Raw genomic sequence first — 18,049 nt, forward strand, 5'->3', positions numbered from 1 at the left:
TAAACCCATGGGTATTCTACCTGAGTTACACTCAAAGCTCTATTTTATTTTATTTTTTGTCATACTGTAGATGGAAGCTGGGGACTTCTACCTCTGAACTATACCCCAATCACTACTTTATTTATTTTTTATTTGGAAAGAGGGCCTCGCTAAGTTGCTGACAACCTAAGTTCTTGAGATTGGCTTGCTATCCTCCTGTCTCAGCCTCCCAAGTACTGGGATTACAAGTGTGTGCCACCATGACCAGCTCCTATTTTATTTTTTGTTTTGAAACAGGGTCTTGCTATGTTGCTGAGAGTCTCACTAAGTTGCTGAGGTTAGTTGTGAACTTGCAATGCTCCTGTCTCAGCCTCCAGAGTACTGGGATTATAAGCATGCACCACTACGCCTGACTCCAGTTACTTTTAAAGGCTCGGGATTTGCTTTTCCCAACTCTTAAGTATTTTCCAGACCACTACTCTTTCCTCCTTCCTCTTCTATCCTTTCATTTCCACTGAACCTTGACTTCAGTTTCCTGTCCCCAGAGTGTCATTCTTTTAGCATCTGAAAGTTTCCAGTTTTCACTTTCTTTTCAACCTGAAACTCCATCACTGCAAATGAACATTCAATGCTATATTCATTGCTAACATCCTTTGGTCATCTTGCAAATGTTTTATCATATTTAACCTTCCAAGCTTCGTTCTAAACCTTACACCTTCACCAGTTGGGCATGGTGGTGCACGCTTGTAATCGCAGCATTTGGGAGGCTGAGATGGGAGGATTGTACTTCACAGACAGCCTCAGCTATTTAGTGAGGCCCTTTGCAACTCAGTGAAGTCCTGTTTCAAAATAAAGAATAAAAAATAGGGCTGGGAGTTTAGCTTGGAGGTAGAATGCTCCTGGGTTCCATCCCCACTACCGCAAAACAAAAACAAAAACAAAAACAAAAAACAACCTTCACCCTGCATCTTATTTCCCCTTCTAGGTCAACGATGAAACAGAGGCCTGACCACACGATCAGCTCAGTTTCAACTCCCCTCACTCCTCTAAACTCCTGTTTGCCTTGTTCTTCCTCCGTGTTCAGAAATGGTCCTCCTTCTTTCCGCCAAGGTTAATTCTCCACCCATACTCTATCCTACATCTTTGAATGCCTCTGAGGCCTTCCTCTATTATCTTTCTTCTCATATTTTCTTTATTTTATTTTATTTTTTATTGGTGCACTGTATTCATACATCTTAGTGGGATACAAACTTTTGTAGACATACATGCACACATCGCCCAGTCAGACCCCACCCGATCCCCACCCCATTCTCTCCCCATCCCTCCCTCCCATGCTTGGCTTAGTGGTTGACATCTAGTATTATAGCAATTTATCCAAAATTAAAAATGATAATCTCACATAATAGTTTCATTTGTCTGATACCAAGCTTTTGATGACTTAAAGATAACATTTCAATATTTCTTTTTACTTTCTTTCTTACCAGAGAATTTTTTTTTCTATTTTTTAGGTGAAACTATCATATATTTATATATTTATTTTTCAGAAAAAAAAAATCTATCCTAATATGGAATATGGACTCTAGATACCCAAACCGATCTTGAAAAAGAACGAAGCTAGAAGATATATATTTTCTGATTTCAAACCATATAAAGCTACAATAATTGAAACAGTGTAGTACTATTCTAAAGGCAGATATATAAACCATTGGAGTTAAATAAAAGCCTAGAGCTAAATTCTTCCCTATATTGTCAAGTTATTTTTGACAAGGTTTCCACGAACATTTGGTGGTAGAAATAATAATCTTTTAACTAAATATTGTTGAAACATAATAATTACATGGAAAAGAATAAAGTTGGACCCTTACCTAATCCCATATATAAATATTAACTCAAAATAGATAAAAGACCTAAATATAAATCTTAAGACTCTAAACTTTTAGGAGAAAATCTGGGTCATAAAACCTCACAACATTGAAATTGGCAGTGATTTCTTGGATATGATTTCAATGGCACAGGCAACAGAAGAGTATACAAGCTCCCTAAAAAATAAAAAAGATATTGTATATCCAAAGACAATGTAAACAGAGTTAACAGTTACTAATAGAATGGGATAAAATATTTCCAAATGCTATATCTGAAGGTATATTAATATTCCAACTAGAAATCCTAAAAATTAACAACAATAAAGGCAAACAATACCATTTAGAGATAGGTAAAAGACTAACATAAATAATGAATCTCCACAGATAACCAATCTTAATTGTCTGTTGGATGGAAACTCTTGTTTCTCTGGTTCTGGTGTGTTACCTATTTCTTCTTTGTAGTTAATCTCTTTGAGTATTTTCTCTAGTGCTGGTTTTGAAGACATAAATTCCTTCAGTTTCTGTTTGTCATGGAAGCTTCTTATTTCTCCATCTAATTTGATAGAAAGTTTTGCTGGGTAGGAAATTTTTGGCTGGAAGTTGTTTTCTTTCAGAGTTTGGAATATGTTACTCCAAGCCCTTCTGGCTCTCATGACTTGGTTTGGGAAGTCTGGAGTGATTCTAATTGGTTTGCCTCTGAATGTCACTTGGCCCTTTGTTTTTGTTGCCTTTAAGATTCTCTGCTTGGCTTCCACATTGGTCATTTTGACAATTATGTGGTGTGGGGATCCTCTTCTCCAATCCTGTCTAAAGGGAGTTCTATAAGTTTCCTGGACCTGTGTATCGACCTCTTGCTCTATGTCTGGAAAATTTTCTGCTATTACTTCCTTGAAGAGATTGTTGATCCCTTTGGTTTCACTTTCTTTTCCCTCCTCTATTCCAATTATTCTTAGGTTAGCTCTCTTAAAATGGGCCCATATTTCTTCAATATCAGATTCCTGCTGTCGGATATTTTTTCCTAGATTAGAAACTATGCGTTCATTTTTGGAATGATCATCTTCTAAGAGCGAGATTCTGTTCTCCATGTGTTCTAATCGGTTGTTTGTGCTTTGAATTGAGGCCTTTACTTCATTAATTGCATCCTTTATCTCTTTTTGGCTCTCTCTGAGTTCTTTTCGAAGCACCTCTATTATTTCTACAGTTATTTTCCTGATTTGATCTTCTAGAAATCTCTGATTTTCTGTTTTATCGGGTTCTAATGTTGTGGTGTTGTGGGCATTCATTGCTCCATTGTTATTCCTCTTTCCCATGATTTCCGATGTTTGTGCCTTCTCTGGGTTCTTCCCTTGGGTCACTATGACTTCACTTAAGGTGTTCTAGATCTCGAGTCAGTAGTATCTCAGACCCCACTACTCCTTTACTGGGTTGTATCACAGAGTCTCCGACCCAGAGAGTCGATAGAGGCTGCTTTAGACTGTGGGGGGTGCCAGGTTGCACGTTCTCCTATGGTATGATATCTCTGCCACCGCCCCTCCCCCACTGGGTCAAGTCCCAGGGAGTACAGTACTGGGATTTCTCCTCTGTGGCCCGCAATTTGACTCACTGTTCTTGAGTACGCAGATGTAGCTGTACTGGATTCGGTGAATTCTCTGCTGCTGCCGCCGGTGGCAATGTGGCACCACTGTTACGCCCTCGGCCGTGAGGCTGGCGTATTTCTTCTTGGTTTTGATTTCCACTCTGAATCCCTGTAGCGTATGCTGACCTCAGCCACTGGGAGCTTTAGATTTTACCTGCGGCGAGAAATCCCGCCTGGCTGTTGCGCAGCGGCTCACCTCGGCTTGCTGTAGCCGTCCGGTGAATTTGCCGCTGCCGCCGGCAGTATGGCGCTGCTGCCGCATCCTCAGGCGTGAGGCCCGTGTATCTCCTCTGTGGCTCTGAGCTCTGTTCTCAGTCCGCTTTTTCTCTGGAGCCTGGTGATTTTTTTGTTTCTCTGGTGATGGTGTTTTCTGGCTATGAAAGGCGCTGATTTTGTGGTAATGGAGATTGGTTGTTAGTGGGGCTCTTTAAGCCCCGCTTTTCTCGGTTGCCATCTTCCCGGAAGTCGAAGACATTCTTCTCATATTTTCAAGTCCTTCTTTTAACTTGTTCTCTTGACTAACAAACACTAACACTTCCACATACTTAAGACAAAAAGAACAACAAAAAAACCCATTTTGACTCTCTCATTGAAGCTACCCTGCCCGTAACAAGTCTGTCTCTGCCCCATGTCTTTTTAGCATTTACACTTTGAAAAGCCTCAGCACTTGCCATCCTCACTCTCCCCTTACTGCACTCTGACTTTTGCTTACTTTCAATCACATCACTTACTTGTCAAATCCCAGACTGCCCTGCATTGGTGGACCTTTTTTTTGAAACATTTTCCTGTCTTACTTTTCAACGGTACTCTCTTCTGTTTTCTTCATGTCCCTCTGACTGCTCAGGGTCTCCTGCTCTACTCTGTTTACCTAGCACTGATGCTCATGCTTCCCAGGGCCAAAGACCCACTTTTCTCTTTGATTCCTCCCACCCCCCCAAAAAAGAAAATTGTATGTATTCCCATTGCTGCAAGACAGCTTTTATGGGTAACTCTTCTTCTCATCTATTTTTTTCTCCCATCCCCCTGGGGATGGAACCCAGGGGCATTCTAACTCCGAGCAATACCCCCCGCCTGATTTTTTTATTCTTTATTTTGAAACAGGGCCTCACTAAGTAGCTGATGCTGGCCGTGAACCACAATCCTCAGGTCTCAGCCTCCCGAATGCTGGGATTACAAGTGTGCACCACCATGCCTGGCCTCATCTATCTTTCACCCTAACTTTGATTCCAGGTTCAGCTTCCATTTCCAGAGGCATGCCGGACATCTCCACTTGGATATGCCATAGATACGGCAAAACCAATTATGCCCCAAACTACAGTTGGGACAATCTGATTCTTCTCTTTCTTCAATCTTTCTTTCCATTAAGTCTTAGCATTTCCCTTACCACCTCTTGGAAATCTATGGATAATACTTATTTCTTCCTTTTTCTCATTTTTTTACCATCTTTTGATCACCAAGCTCTGTTGATAATGCCTTTTTGAGGCCTTTATTTTTTGTGGTACTGGGGAAGGAACTCAGGATCATTCTACCTCCAAGCTACACCTCCAGCTCTATTTTTTTTTCGTTATTTTGAAACAGGGTCTCACTGAGTTGCAAAGGGACTCACTAGGTAGCTGAGGCTGGCCATGAACTTCAATCCTGTTTCAGCCTTCCAAATGCTGGGATTATAAGCATGCACTACCATGCCTGGCTTTTGAGGCCTTTATAATCTTTTGTATGGATTATTAAATTTTTATTTTTGCCTTTTGCAAACACTGTTTTTAGACTATTTCTCCAACTAACACAAAAATTATCTTCCCAAAGTAAAAAACCTCTTACTAATTTTGCAAATTTCTACATTTTACAGGACAATATCCACATGTAAACCCACTTGTTATCTGACTCTAGCTTACTTTTTATGTGTCATCTGCAAGCATTTCCCACATTCATCACCCATGGATGTGCCTTTGATCATTCAACTGTTTCTACTAAAATGTTCTCTCTTCTCTCCTACTATACCATCAGCCTAGCAGATTTTCCTAACTTGTTTTTTTTTTTCTTTTTTGCGGTACTGGGGATTGAACCCAGGAGCATCCTACCTGAGTTATACCCTCAGACCTATTTTTTATTCTTTATTTTAAAACAGAGTCTCACAAAGTTGCAGAGGGCTCACTAAGATGCTGAAGCTGGCCCCAAACCTGCGATCCTCCTGTCTCTGCCTTCTAAGTACTAGGATTACAAGTGTGCACCACCAAACCCAGCTCTAACTTGCTTTTTCATACAGTGTAAACCAATTTTCTCTGGGAAGTCTTTCTTTTCTATTCTCTTTTTGTGTTACTAAGGGTTTAACCCAGGGTCCTTTTACCTCGGTTCTATGTCCCTACCTCTATTTTATTTTTTATTTGGAAACAGGGTTTTACTAAGTTGCTGAGAGCCTCACCTGCAATCCTCCAGTCTCAACCTCTCAGGAACTGGGATAACAAACATGTGCCACCACGCCCAGCTTAGAGAAGTCTTTACATCCTCTTCCTGTTATAAACTTTGCAACTTCAAGTACATATGCTTTGGTATTGTAAATTTCTCATCTGAGGCCCTTCCTCCAAAGGCAGGGACTGAGTTTTATTCTTCTTCATGTTCTTCTAGCATTACATATTTTCTGAAACACAAATCACCATTATTTAATACACTGAAGGAAGGAGGCTGAGACAGGAAGAAGGCTGACAGGTTAAAGGCCAAAGTGTTAAAAGACCCTGTTTTGAAATTAAAAAATAAAATCGGGCTCAGGGTATGGTTCCAAGGAAGAACACCCATGTTCAATCCCTGGTACCACCCAAATAAATAAGTAAATAAATAAATAGATAAAAAAAAAACCTGAATGAAAGTTACTATTGAGCCTTCTAATTGACCCTTCTCTAATTTAGTAATTAACCCTTCTCAAATTTAGCATTACTGCAGGGCTAACAGAGGTGCTATCAACCTAACTGAAATAATATTTGTCTTGGATTCGATACCTAGCATTGCAAAAGAAAAAAATTACTGATTATCTTCTAATATATACAAAGATCTATGCTATGCATTAAGGCTACAAAATTTGCAAGATGGCTGGGGGTGAGGGAGATGCACAGTGGGAGGAGGAAAAGCCAAATTCCATCCAGCAAAAGAAATACTCCATTAGCATTAAAAAACTAAATCTACTGGGTGTGGTGGTGTGTGCCTGTAATCCAGTACATGGGAGGCTGAGACAGGAGGACTGCAGGTTGAGAAGGGCCTCAGCAACTAGTGAGACTCTCATCAACTTAGCAAGACCCTGTTTAAAAACAAATACATACACACATACATACATACATACATATATAAAGCAGGGCTCTGGTGTAGCTCAGAGGTAGAATGTCCTGGGTTCAATCCCTAGCACCACAAAAACAAAACAATAGCAGAAAAAAAACCAGTAAGTCTTGGGGCTTCGAATACAGCTCAGTGGTAGAGTTTGTGAAGCATGTATGAGGCCTTGGGTGCAATGCCCAACAACAAAAAACAAAACTAACCAAAGTCTTAAAGGGGCAGAAATGAAAGAACATGATGGGCATCCATGAAAAAAAGCTTCCACCTACACAAAAACAAATACAAAGCATTTTATATGCTAACGTATGAAAGCAACAAAAATATAAAAAGCTAAGTTCCCTAGTTCCCTCCTCCCCTCCCTACTGTACTGGGGATAGAACCCAGCGGCATTCTACCTCCAAGCTATACTCCTACCCCTATTTTTTATTCTTATTTATTTTGAAACAGGGCCTCACTAAGTAGCCGAGGCTGGCAGAAACCTGCAATCCTCCTGTCTTAGCCTCCCAAATACTGGGTTAACATGCATGTGCCAGCATGCCTGGCAAGCTGCTTTATTAAATTTACATTTTTCCTTGTCTTATTCTTTAAAAATGGTATTTTTGAATGGGCAATAAGTGTACAAAATTCAAAAGGTATGAGAAAATATTAATTTCACAAATATTTGGTAAGTTCTCTATAATGAACAGTAAAAATGCCAAGGTAAGAGTATACAGAGTGAGGGGAAGTAGGGGACTATTTTTGATTGAATGGTAAGGGAGGGCCTCTCTTATTAGGTGACATTAGAAGAAGGACCTAGCGGCTAGGCATGGAGGCACACGCTTGTAATCCCAGCATTTGGGAGGCTAAGACAGGAGGATTGTTGTTTAAGGACAGCTCTTTTCAAATATGTGAGGCCCTGTATCAAAATAAAGAACAAAAAATAGGGCTGGGGGTATAGCTCAGAGGTAGAATGCCCCTGGGTTCCACCACAGTATCGCATTAAAAACAAACAAACAAACAAACAAACAAACGAACAACAACAACAACAACAACAAAAAAAGACCTGGAGAGAAAGGAATCCACTTCCTACGTAGAATGAACAGCAGGCCTGATGTGTTTATGGAATAACACAAGATAATTTCTAAACCTTTAAAATTTCCTGAATAAAAGGAGTGCCCCCCATTAATCGTGGCTGGGTGTAGGACAGCACTGACGTTTATGCTAAGGAGATGGTTCGGGAAGTGGGCTGGTCATGTCAGAAAGGCCAAACATGTGATTAGAGTTGGAGTTTTAAGCCAAGTGACACCTGTGGACCTCTAGAATGGGTGGGGGAACTGAAGAACACATTCAACCACTGGCTAATGATTCAATCATGTCTACACAATGAAACTCTAAAATTCTAGATGCTATGGTTTGAGAGCTTACTGGTTCGTGAACACACCGCGTGTGGGAGGGTGACATATAGTGACTACATGCAAGAGGACATAGAAGTTTCCAGACCTTGCCCTATGTGTCATTTGGTTGGCCTGGTTTTGCTTTATAATAAAACTGTAATCCTAAGTATAGTCCTTTTCTGAATTCTAGGAGTTTTCTAGTGAATTACCGAATCTGAATGGATCACAGGACTCCCATGAATTTATAATCACTGGTGATAATGCTGGTAGCTTGGAAACCTCTTCAGCTTGTGGCTGGAGAATAGTCTTGTTGAGGGCTGTGCCTTTCACTTATGTTTCTTTGCTGACTTTGGGTAGTATGCATCAGAACTGAATTATACATGGGAAGCTATAAGAAAAATGACATTTCTATACTCTATGCAGAGAACAGACTGCAGAGGGGTAAGAACAGACTCCAAGAGATGGGCTAGGAGGCATGCTACTGTGGCATTCTGCAGATAATATACGGTGGTGGCTCAGACTAAGGTGGTTGGGATAGAGATTATGATAAATAACTGAATTTAGAATTTATTCGGATTCTAAAGTCTACTGAATTTGAGAGAGATGGACTTCAAGTTTTTGTTTTTTTGTGTGTGGTGCTGGGGATTGAGCCTAGTGGCATTCTACCTCTGAACTACATTTATTTATTTTGTAACAGGGTCTTGCTAGGTTGCTGAGTCTCAGTAAGTTGCTGAGGCTGGTTCCAAACCTGAGATCCTTCTGTCTCAGCCTCCCAAGTAGTGGGGATACAGACATGTGTCACCATGCCCGGCTGGACTTCAGGGTTTTTAATGGCTGCATTCTACTGATGGGACATGCCATACTTTATTAATCTGGTCTTCTTTTTTATTTTTATTTTTTTGCAGTACTGCGGATGGAACCCAGGGGCATTCAACCTCTGAGCTACACTCCCTGCCCTATTTTTAATTCTTTTTGAAACAGGGTCTCACTGAGTTGCAAAGGACTTTACTAAGTAGCTGATGCTGTTCGTGAACCTAGATCCTCCTATCTCAGCCTCCTGAATGCTGGGATTACAAGCGTGCACCACCACCCTGGCTTGGTCTTCTGTTTATGAACTCTTTATCTGTTTTCCATTATTTTTGTTATACACAAAGCTGCAATTAAGATGCTTACATTTCAAGACAAGGCATGGTGGCGCACACTTGTAATTCCAGCATTTGGGAGGCTGAAAATGGAGGATCGTGGTTTGAGGACAGCCTCGGCTACTTAGTGAGGCTCTCCGCAACTCAGTGAGACCCTGTTTCAAAATAAAGAATAAAAAATAGGGCAGGGGGTGTGGATCAGAGGTCGAGTGGCCCTGGTTCCATTCCCAGTACACCCCCCCCCCCAAATGAGCGACTAGTTCTATTTTGTTTCTCAATTCAAGTAATTTCATTTCCAATTTAAAATAACTGTAGGGTCGTGCAGTGGCACACACCTGTAATCTCAGTACTTAAGAGGCTGAGACAGGAGGATAGTAGGTTCAGAGCCAGCATGCATTAACTTAGTGAGACTCTGTTTCAAAATAAAAAAAAAAAAAAGAGCTGTGTGTAGCTCAGAGGTAGAATGTCCTTGGGTTCAATCCCCAGTACCACCCCACCAAAAAAGGACTACAGAATTTGAGAATTAAAAGTGAAAGGATCCAGAGAGGACCTTTTGTTTATGGTTCTCAATGTGGTAGGTCATCATAATGTATAGAAAAACCTTTTTGAACAACAGACCCTCTCCCATCTCCATCTTTGGAAGACTCTGGGAAAGTGGGGAGAGATGCATATACGGTCCACATGACTCTAACCATGCTCCTACCACCTTGAGAGGCCTTTCCTGTCAACTATCCCTACTCCCCATGATGATGCTGAAACACACATCACACAGAGACAGAATAGGAACTAGGGGCCTGATCGATTTTCAATGCCACTGGTAAAATGTCTGTGCATATAAGTTTTTTCTAATCCTTGACAACATAAGGTATGACTATCATATTTTTTATTCTTGCTAATTTATTAAAAAGTATCTCATCATTGTCCACAGGATGATTTATTACAGAGATTCATTTAAGCTATCTTAGAATAAGACAGCTGGGATTTCCGCAGTCATATATCAGAAGGGACAAAATAAGTTACTTGAGAACAGAAGCTAGTTTAATAGCAATAAGCTCTCTTTGACTAATTTCACACAATCATGATCTTACCTTACTTTGCTCAGTTCTAAAGAAGGTACTACTAAAAGCTAAAGAACAGAGTTTTCTTCATTGCTCTTGCCCTAACCTACAAACCAAGAAGACATTAAAGGAAGACCAGTGAATTTTAGTTCACCTTTCCCCATTCAACCTAAGAAAATCTTCTGTTTCCCTTGTTAGAATCAGCACAATAGTTTTTTAAAAGAGCATCACTAGGGCCATTTAAGAACAAATAAAACTCTTCTGTTCTCCTGGGAACAGCTTCAGCTTCCATGATGTGACAGTAGCTTCTGGCCTCCATGATGGGAGAGCAGCTTCCTGCCTTCATGATGTAAGAGTGGCTTCTGGCATTCATGATATGACAGGGACTTCTGGCCACCATGATGTGAGAGCGACTTCCAGCCCCCATAATGTGAGGGCAACTTTTGGTCCCCATAATATGACAGGGGCTTCTGGCCTCCATGAGAGCGGCTTCCAGCATCCGTGATGTGAGAGCAACTTCTTCCAGCATTCATCATGTGACAGGGGTTTCCAGGCACCATGATGTGAGAGCGACTTCTGTCCTCTATGATGTGGGAGCAGCTTTTGGCCTCCATAATATGAGAGCGGCTTCTGGCATCCATGATGTGAGAGGTATTTGACATCTATGATATTTCCAGCCACCATGATGTGAGGGCAACTTCCATCCTCCTTGATGTGACAGGGACTTCCTGCCTCACTGATATGAGAGCGACTTCTGGCCATCATGAAGAGAGAGGGGCTCCAGCCTCCATAATATCGGAGCAGCTTCTAGACTCTGATATTGAAGTGTCCTTCCATGCTCCCTGCCACTGTAGCCAATGACATTTATGCTTTGGAGCTGGCCGTATGGACTAAAACTGGTATCTAAGACACACTGTGTGACAGGATGGGAGCACCTGCCTTCTTGGTGCATTCAGATAGACTGAAATCACCTCCCGGCAAAGCTGCAAGATAGCAGGATCCTCAGATTACATCTGAATTGGCTGCTTGGAGGTATTTTTCCTACAACTGATGGACTAAAAATGTCAATATTAATATTCAAAGTACTCTATTCTAACACTCTTTCTACTCTGTGGCCCTGTCTTATCAAGCTATTGGCTTGGACTGAAAGCAAGAGAGGGAATCTGTATGTTAAGTTAGAGGGGATAAAAAGAGCAAAATAAAAGAGATTATATTTTATTGCAAAGCATCCTGAGCTCAGAAACACTGACCACATGACTGATGGGTTCTTTCTTTCTTTCTTTCTTTCTTTCTTTCTTTTTTTTTTTTTTGGCAGTACTGGGGATGGAATCCAGAGGCAGTCCACCTCTGAGCTATACCCCTAGCACTATTTTTCCTATTTTTTTTTTTTTTTTTTTTGGTGGTACTGGGGTACCACCAAAAAAAGCCCTTCTACCTCTGGGGCTACACTCCCAGACACCTATTTTTTATATTTTAATTTGGAAACAGGGTCTCTTAAGCCAGCACAGCTGGCTTCGAACCTGTGATCCTCCTGTCTCCGCCTCCCAAGCGCAAGGATTACAAGTGTGCGCCACTACACCCAGCTATTTTTCCTATTTTTTATTCTTTATTTGGAAACAGTGTCTCACTAAGTTGTGGAGGGCCTGAGTAGCTGAGGCTGGCTGCGAACTGTGATCCTCGTGTCTCAGTCTCCCAAGTACTGGGATTACAAGTGTGCACCACCACACCTGGCCCAATGGGTCATTTCTATTTGATGTCAGATGGAGGTGTTTAAATTCTCAGTTTTGAAACTGACTGAAAATCAGATCATATCATACTGTGTGCCAAATCTCAATTTTCAGCTATTATTCTCCTTTTAACTTTTTTTTTAAAAAACTTTCTCCTATAACAAAAGAAGAGGTCTGTTCTCTTATGCTTCAATTTTCCACAGCTCTTTTTGGGATCATATGCAAGTGACAAAAAAAAATATATACTTTTTATAGCCGGGCATGGTGGCGCACGCTTGTAATCCCGGCATTTGGGAGGCTGAGACCGGAGGATCGCGGTTCGCGGACAGCCTCAGCTACTAAGTGAGGCCCTCTGCAACTCAGTGAGACCTGGTTTAAAAAAAAAAAACGGGGGGGGGCAGGGGGTGTAGCTCAGAGGTTGAATGCCCCTGGGTCCCATCCCCAGACCCGCAAAAAATCCAAAACAAAACAAAACACAAAGAAATATACTTTTTAAAAAATAATGTGCTTTGCTCTTAAAATGTGGGATCTGTGGAGCAGTTTAGGACACATCATATTACTATCATCTTTCAAATGTTTAAATAAAGCATCTAAGGCACCTCTTTTTTTTTTTTTTGGTGCTGCGGATGGAAGCAGAGGCATTCTGCCTCTAAGCTATACCCTCAGCCCTATTTTTTATTCTTTATTTTGAAACAGGGTCTCACTGAGTTGCAAAGGGCCTCACTAAGTAGCTGAGGTTGACCTCGAACCACGATCCTCCTGTCTCAGCCTCCTGAATGCTGTGATTACAAGTGTGTGCCACCAACCTGGCTGAGGAATCTTTTTTTTTTTTTTTTTTGTGGTTCTGGAGATGGAACTTGGGGGCATTCTACCTCTGAGCTACACGTCCAGCCCTATTTTTTTTTATTTTGAAACAGGGTCTGAGTTGCAGAGAGCCTCACTAAGTAGCTGAGACTGTCCACGAACTGCGATCCTCCTATCTCAGCCTCCCGAATGCTGGGATTACAAGCGTGCGGCACCGCGCCCAGCTGAGGAATCATTTTTAATACTTCTTGGCCTGAGATGTTTGGGACAGGGTATACAATTTCAGAAAACACTAATAACTACTATGATTAAAGAATTGAAAGAGTAAATTTACCAACCACTTTTATCTCCATCTAGAGAAAGGACTCCAGATTAAAGGAATCTCTTAGATTTTCCACTTTAAAAATATGTGTTTTACAGAAAGTGAAGGGTCTTGTTTTCTCTAATATGCGGGAAGCTAGGGAGTTAATTGGGATACCAGAGAGACTCCAGATAATGAAATCTGAGTGGAGCCAGAGAGGTGGTCTAGGGGAAGGGGAGAAAGAAGCGTGAAGATCAATGAAGGACTTACTACCATCAGCTTTATGTACATATGTGAAAATACCAATGTCAATCTCAGTGCCCTGTATGGGGTAGAGGGATGGGGAGGGGCCCAGGGAAAGCCCCACCAAATGCTGTGTGATGTATGTCACTATCAATATGGTTTACATTATGAGAGACTATAATGTACCAATAAAAGTATATTAAAAATAAAAAAATAAGGACAAATAAAAGACAAAGTTGGTACAATGATTGTGTGTGTGTGTGTGTGTGTGTGTGTGTGTGTGTATGTGTGTGTGGTACTGGGGATGGAACCCAGGGGCCTTCTATCTCTGGGCTACACTCCAAGACCTATTTTCATATTTTATTAGAAACAGGTCTCACTAAGTTGCTGAGAGCCTCACTAAGTAGTTGAGGCTGGCTTCGAACCTGTGCGATCCTCCTGTCTCAGCCTCCTAAGTACTGGGATTACAAGCGTGCACCACCACGCCCGGCTTGGTACAATGATTTTTAGCAGGCATTTTTCTAAGGAATTCTCACATGTTATCTTGTTTCATCCCCACACTATTCAATAAGGGAAGGACTATTAGAAGGAACAGAAATATTAAGAAACTTGCTCAAGCTGGGCATGGTGGCACAGTAACTTGGGAGGTTGGTCAAGGCAAGAGGATTGCAAGTTTGAGGCCAGTTTATGCAATTTAATGAGACCCTGTCTCAAAATTGGTGCTTCATATGACTAATCGCTGTACACGCTGGTCCTAAGCTATTCTTCCTGACTTACGTTTTGCCTAATCTAATCAAGACTTTGAGGACGCATCTTCCAAAAATCTACCCCCAGCCTAGACACGTAAGTAACTATTCACATTTTCTTTTATAAACTCTAACCCTGGATCTGCCAAATTATATTTAATTATCTGTTTATATGTCTCTGTCCTTGACTGAATTGCAAATTCCTGTAGACAGGAACTGTTTCTTATGTCTTTGTGTCTCTAACACTCAAGCATTATGTTTGACACATAGCAGATACTCAGGCTATCTGCTGCATAAACACATGAACACCCTCACTGTGTTCCCATCTCATAGCACAGCCTGCTCTGTCTTATATACTACATTTCTGCTCAGACTGCTTTCTCTACCTAGAACAACCTTACTTTACTTTTCTTTGCTAACATGTGACAGTGGGGGATCAAACAAAGGGCTCTTTACATGCTAGGCAAGTATTCTCCCACTGAACTATATCCTTAGCCAGCCTTTTTAGTTTTCTGACTGGCAAATCTATAATCATTTTTGAGTATCAGTTCAAATGAACACAGGAAAAAAAGATTAATAGACTCAATAAAAAAAGTCACTTGTTCTTCTTTGACACCTCAGCCTGCCTGGTAGAATTAATTATTTCCTCTTCTGTGCTCCCACTGAGTTTTTCTAACCCCCATTGTAGCAGTTTCTAAGTCTACTGTAATTATTTCCACAGATAATGAATTTCTGCCATAGACTATTCAACTTGAGCACAGGAAGAGTATCCTATTAAACTCTGTCTCTAATTCTTCAGGCCTGGTACACAAGTGACCTCCAATACACATTTGTGGAATGAATGAATAAATGTTGAAACAACATGAAGGCACAAATACTAGCTTTTCTCTCATAAGGAACAACTGACCTATCATAAAACACTGACTCTACTGAGTAGAAGAAAAAAGCTATCAAGTATACCTTCTCCTAGGACCACACAAAGGAATTCAAAGGAATTCACTTTAAGGACAATAAAAGGACTGAAGCTGAATAAAAATGACACATCTGATGATTAATATGAGCTCAATATCTAAGCTATGATAAGCAAATCTTTAAAATGGATCTCAATTTAATATAACTGTCAAAGTATCTGCCCAAATGTTCCTAAGAAAAGAATACAATTGTGCTGTATTTGCATGAAAATGAGGGGGACAAAACCGGGATAGTTACTTTCACTACTGTTACAGAACAGTTTCTTTAAAGATCTGTGATGATCCGAGCTGAATATTACCCCTTGATTCCGACTGATCAGACTCACCTCAGGAACTCTTTGCTCTGCTCCCACAGATCCTGGGTCTCTTCTTTAGTCATGTGCTTGTCCAGGTTACATACATTAGGTTTCTGTGAGTATAACTTAAGGCATTGCTTCACCCAGTGCCACTGGTACCCTGGGAGGAAGGGGTTTGAGATAAAAATAAATCCTATACAAAAAAATGGATGGAAAAAAAAGGAGAGGGGAAAATTCTCCATCAGTTAGTCTGATAACTTCTTTTTGTTGACATTCTCATATCCATTATTCTGTCATTTGTCCTTCATATCTTTTTGGTTACACTTGAGGCTAGTGAAAAGCTAAGTTTTGATGAACCTCAGACACCTATCCCAATGCAAATATCTCTTTTTTTTTTTTTGGGTTATTCTCATAAGCAATAAATATTCCTCAAGGTTAAAAATTTTGTTATAAAACAATGGAACTGAAAGTGTCAAAAGTCTACCCTGAGTTTTCACCAAGTCTCACCAGTGTACAGTCATTAGAGGAGTCCAAGGCAACTCTAATTTCTTATTTTACTGCAACAGGCACAGAAGGCTGAACTCTTTTTTGTGTGTTCATGTGGTTCTGGGGATTAAGCCCTGAGGCAGTCTACTTCTGGGCTCTACCCCAGCCCTATCTTATTCTTTTATTTATTAATTTTTGGTGCTGGGGCTGAATCCAGAAGCATTCTACCTCCAAGCTACACCCCTGGCCCTATTTTATTTTATTTTTTTGAAACAGGGTCTCAGTTGTAGATGGCCTCACTAAGTTGCTGAGGCTGGCCACGAACCTGTGACCGTCGCGTCTCAGCCTCCCAAGTACTGGGATTACAGGTATGTGCCACAATGCCTGGTTAGAAGGCTGAACTCTCATACTGAATATAACTAAAATAAAGATATAAGAGTCTTCATCTAATGAATGAAGCCCTGGTTTCCAATTATTTTGACTCTTAGTTTCAAATTCATTCTTCTACATTTGAATTCATGTTGGGTTGGGACCTGCCAATTATATTTCCTTTGCCAGCTGGCTCCCTGCCAACCTGTACCCAGACAGGAAACTAATGAATGATCGGGGGGGGGGGGGGCAGAAGTTGGTTCTAACATTGTTTTTCTACATAATAGAATCAGCCTCATTATGTTTCTCCCTAAGAATTCTAAGTCCCATGGACAGGGGGTATATATAAGTGGTAGAACTCTTGCCTAGCATGCCTGAGGCCCTGGGTTTGACCCCTAACAAAGAGGAACAAACATGAGAAGATGCATGTATGTACACAGGAGAGACAGACCTAGTTTCCTCTTCCAAGCTTCTAAATTTAAGAGCTCCAAACACTTCTGATTTTACTCTTAGTTGTAGGGGTGGTGGCTGCTTCCTGCACCTACTGCCTCTGTGATACCAGTGTTCTCCTTTTATCTTTTCAGGTATTTATTTATTTATTTATTTATTTATTGTGGTACTGGGGGTGTGACCCAGAGGCTTTTCCACCTCCGGGCTACACTCCCAGAACTATTTTATATTTTATTTGGAAACAGGGTCTCACTAAGTTGCTGAGAACCCAAGTAGCTGAGGCTGGCTTCAAACCTGTGCAATCCTCCTGTCTCAGCCTCCCAAGCACTGGGATTACAAGCATGCACCACTACGCCTGGCTATCTTTTCAGTTTTCTAATACCTTATAACTCTTTGGATTAAGTTATATATTAAAGTAATCTAATCCTTGACTAATCATTCTTTATATTGTTATCTGTTAAAGTAATTGATGATTTCTGTCTCCTTGACTGATACAACAGGGATGGAAGGTCATCTACACCTCTTCTCAGTATGGTGTGATGAAAGTAAAGATCTTTCCGGCATACAGCAGGTGTGTTGGAAAGATTTTCGCAACCTTGAAAGTAACCTAACCTTATTTTCTCCTCTTAAAAAGATGGTTAATAAACTGGGTGTGGTGGTAAACACCTGCAATCCCAGTACTTGGGAGGTTAAAACAGAAGGATTGCAGGCCTCAGCAATTTAGTCAGGGTCTCAGCAACCTAGTGAGACCTTATTTCCACATAAGAAATAAGATCAGGCTGGGTGTGTAGATCAGAGGTAAAATACCTCTGGTTTCAATCCCCAATACTACAAAAAAGAAATAAAAAGGTGAAAAATAATATTTAAATATTATTATTATTATTTGGTGGTACTGGAGATGGAACCCTTCTACCTCTGGGCTACACTCTCAGACTTATTTTATATTTTATTTGGAAACAGGGTCTCTTAAGCCAGCGAGGCTGGCTTTGAACCTGCGCGATCCTCCTGTCTCTGCCTCCCAAGCGTGGGGATTACAAGTGTTCACCACCACATCCGGCAATAATATATATATTTTAAAACAGTCTCACTAAGTTGCTGAGGTTGGCCTTGAACCTATGATCCTCCTGTCTCAACTTTCCAAGGTATAAGCCACCATGTATGGCTCCCACTCTTTTTGTGTATGTGGTCTTGGGAATTAAACCCGAAAGCATTCTACCTCCAAGTCACATTCTCAGAATGGTTTTATTTTTTATTTGGAAATAGGGTCTCACTAGGTTGAAAAGAATCT

General features: G+C 40.8%; 1 protein-coding gene across 1 annotated transcript in view; it reads right to left on the minus strand.

The window, feature by feature from the left end:
* The window catches only part of ALKBH1 (alkB homolog 1, histone H2A dioxygenase), a gene marked incomplete at both ends in the record, with an annotated part of 36,652 nt that overhangs the window by 14,724 nt on the left and 3,879 nt on the right, over positions 1-18,049 (minus strand). The window contains one exon of the mRNA XM_080707915.1: positions 15,487-15,649. Coding sequence (XP_080564041.1) covers positions 15,487-15,649 — 163 coding nt within the window. The remainder of the gene's footprint in view (positions 1-15,486; positions 15,650-18,049) is intronic.

Source organism: Muscardinus avellanarius (genome assembly GCF_963383645.1).
Source record: "Muscardinus avellanarius genome assembly, chromosome: 12".
Lineage (NCBI taxonomy): Eukaryota > Metazoa > Chordata > Mammalia > Rodentia > Gliridae > Muscardinus > Muscardinus avellanarius.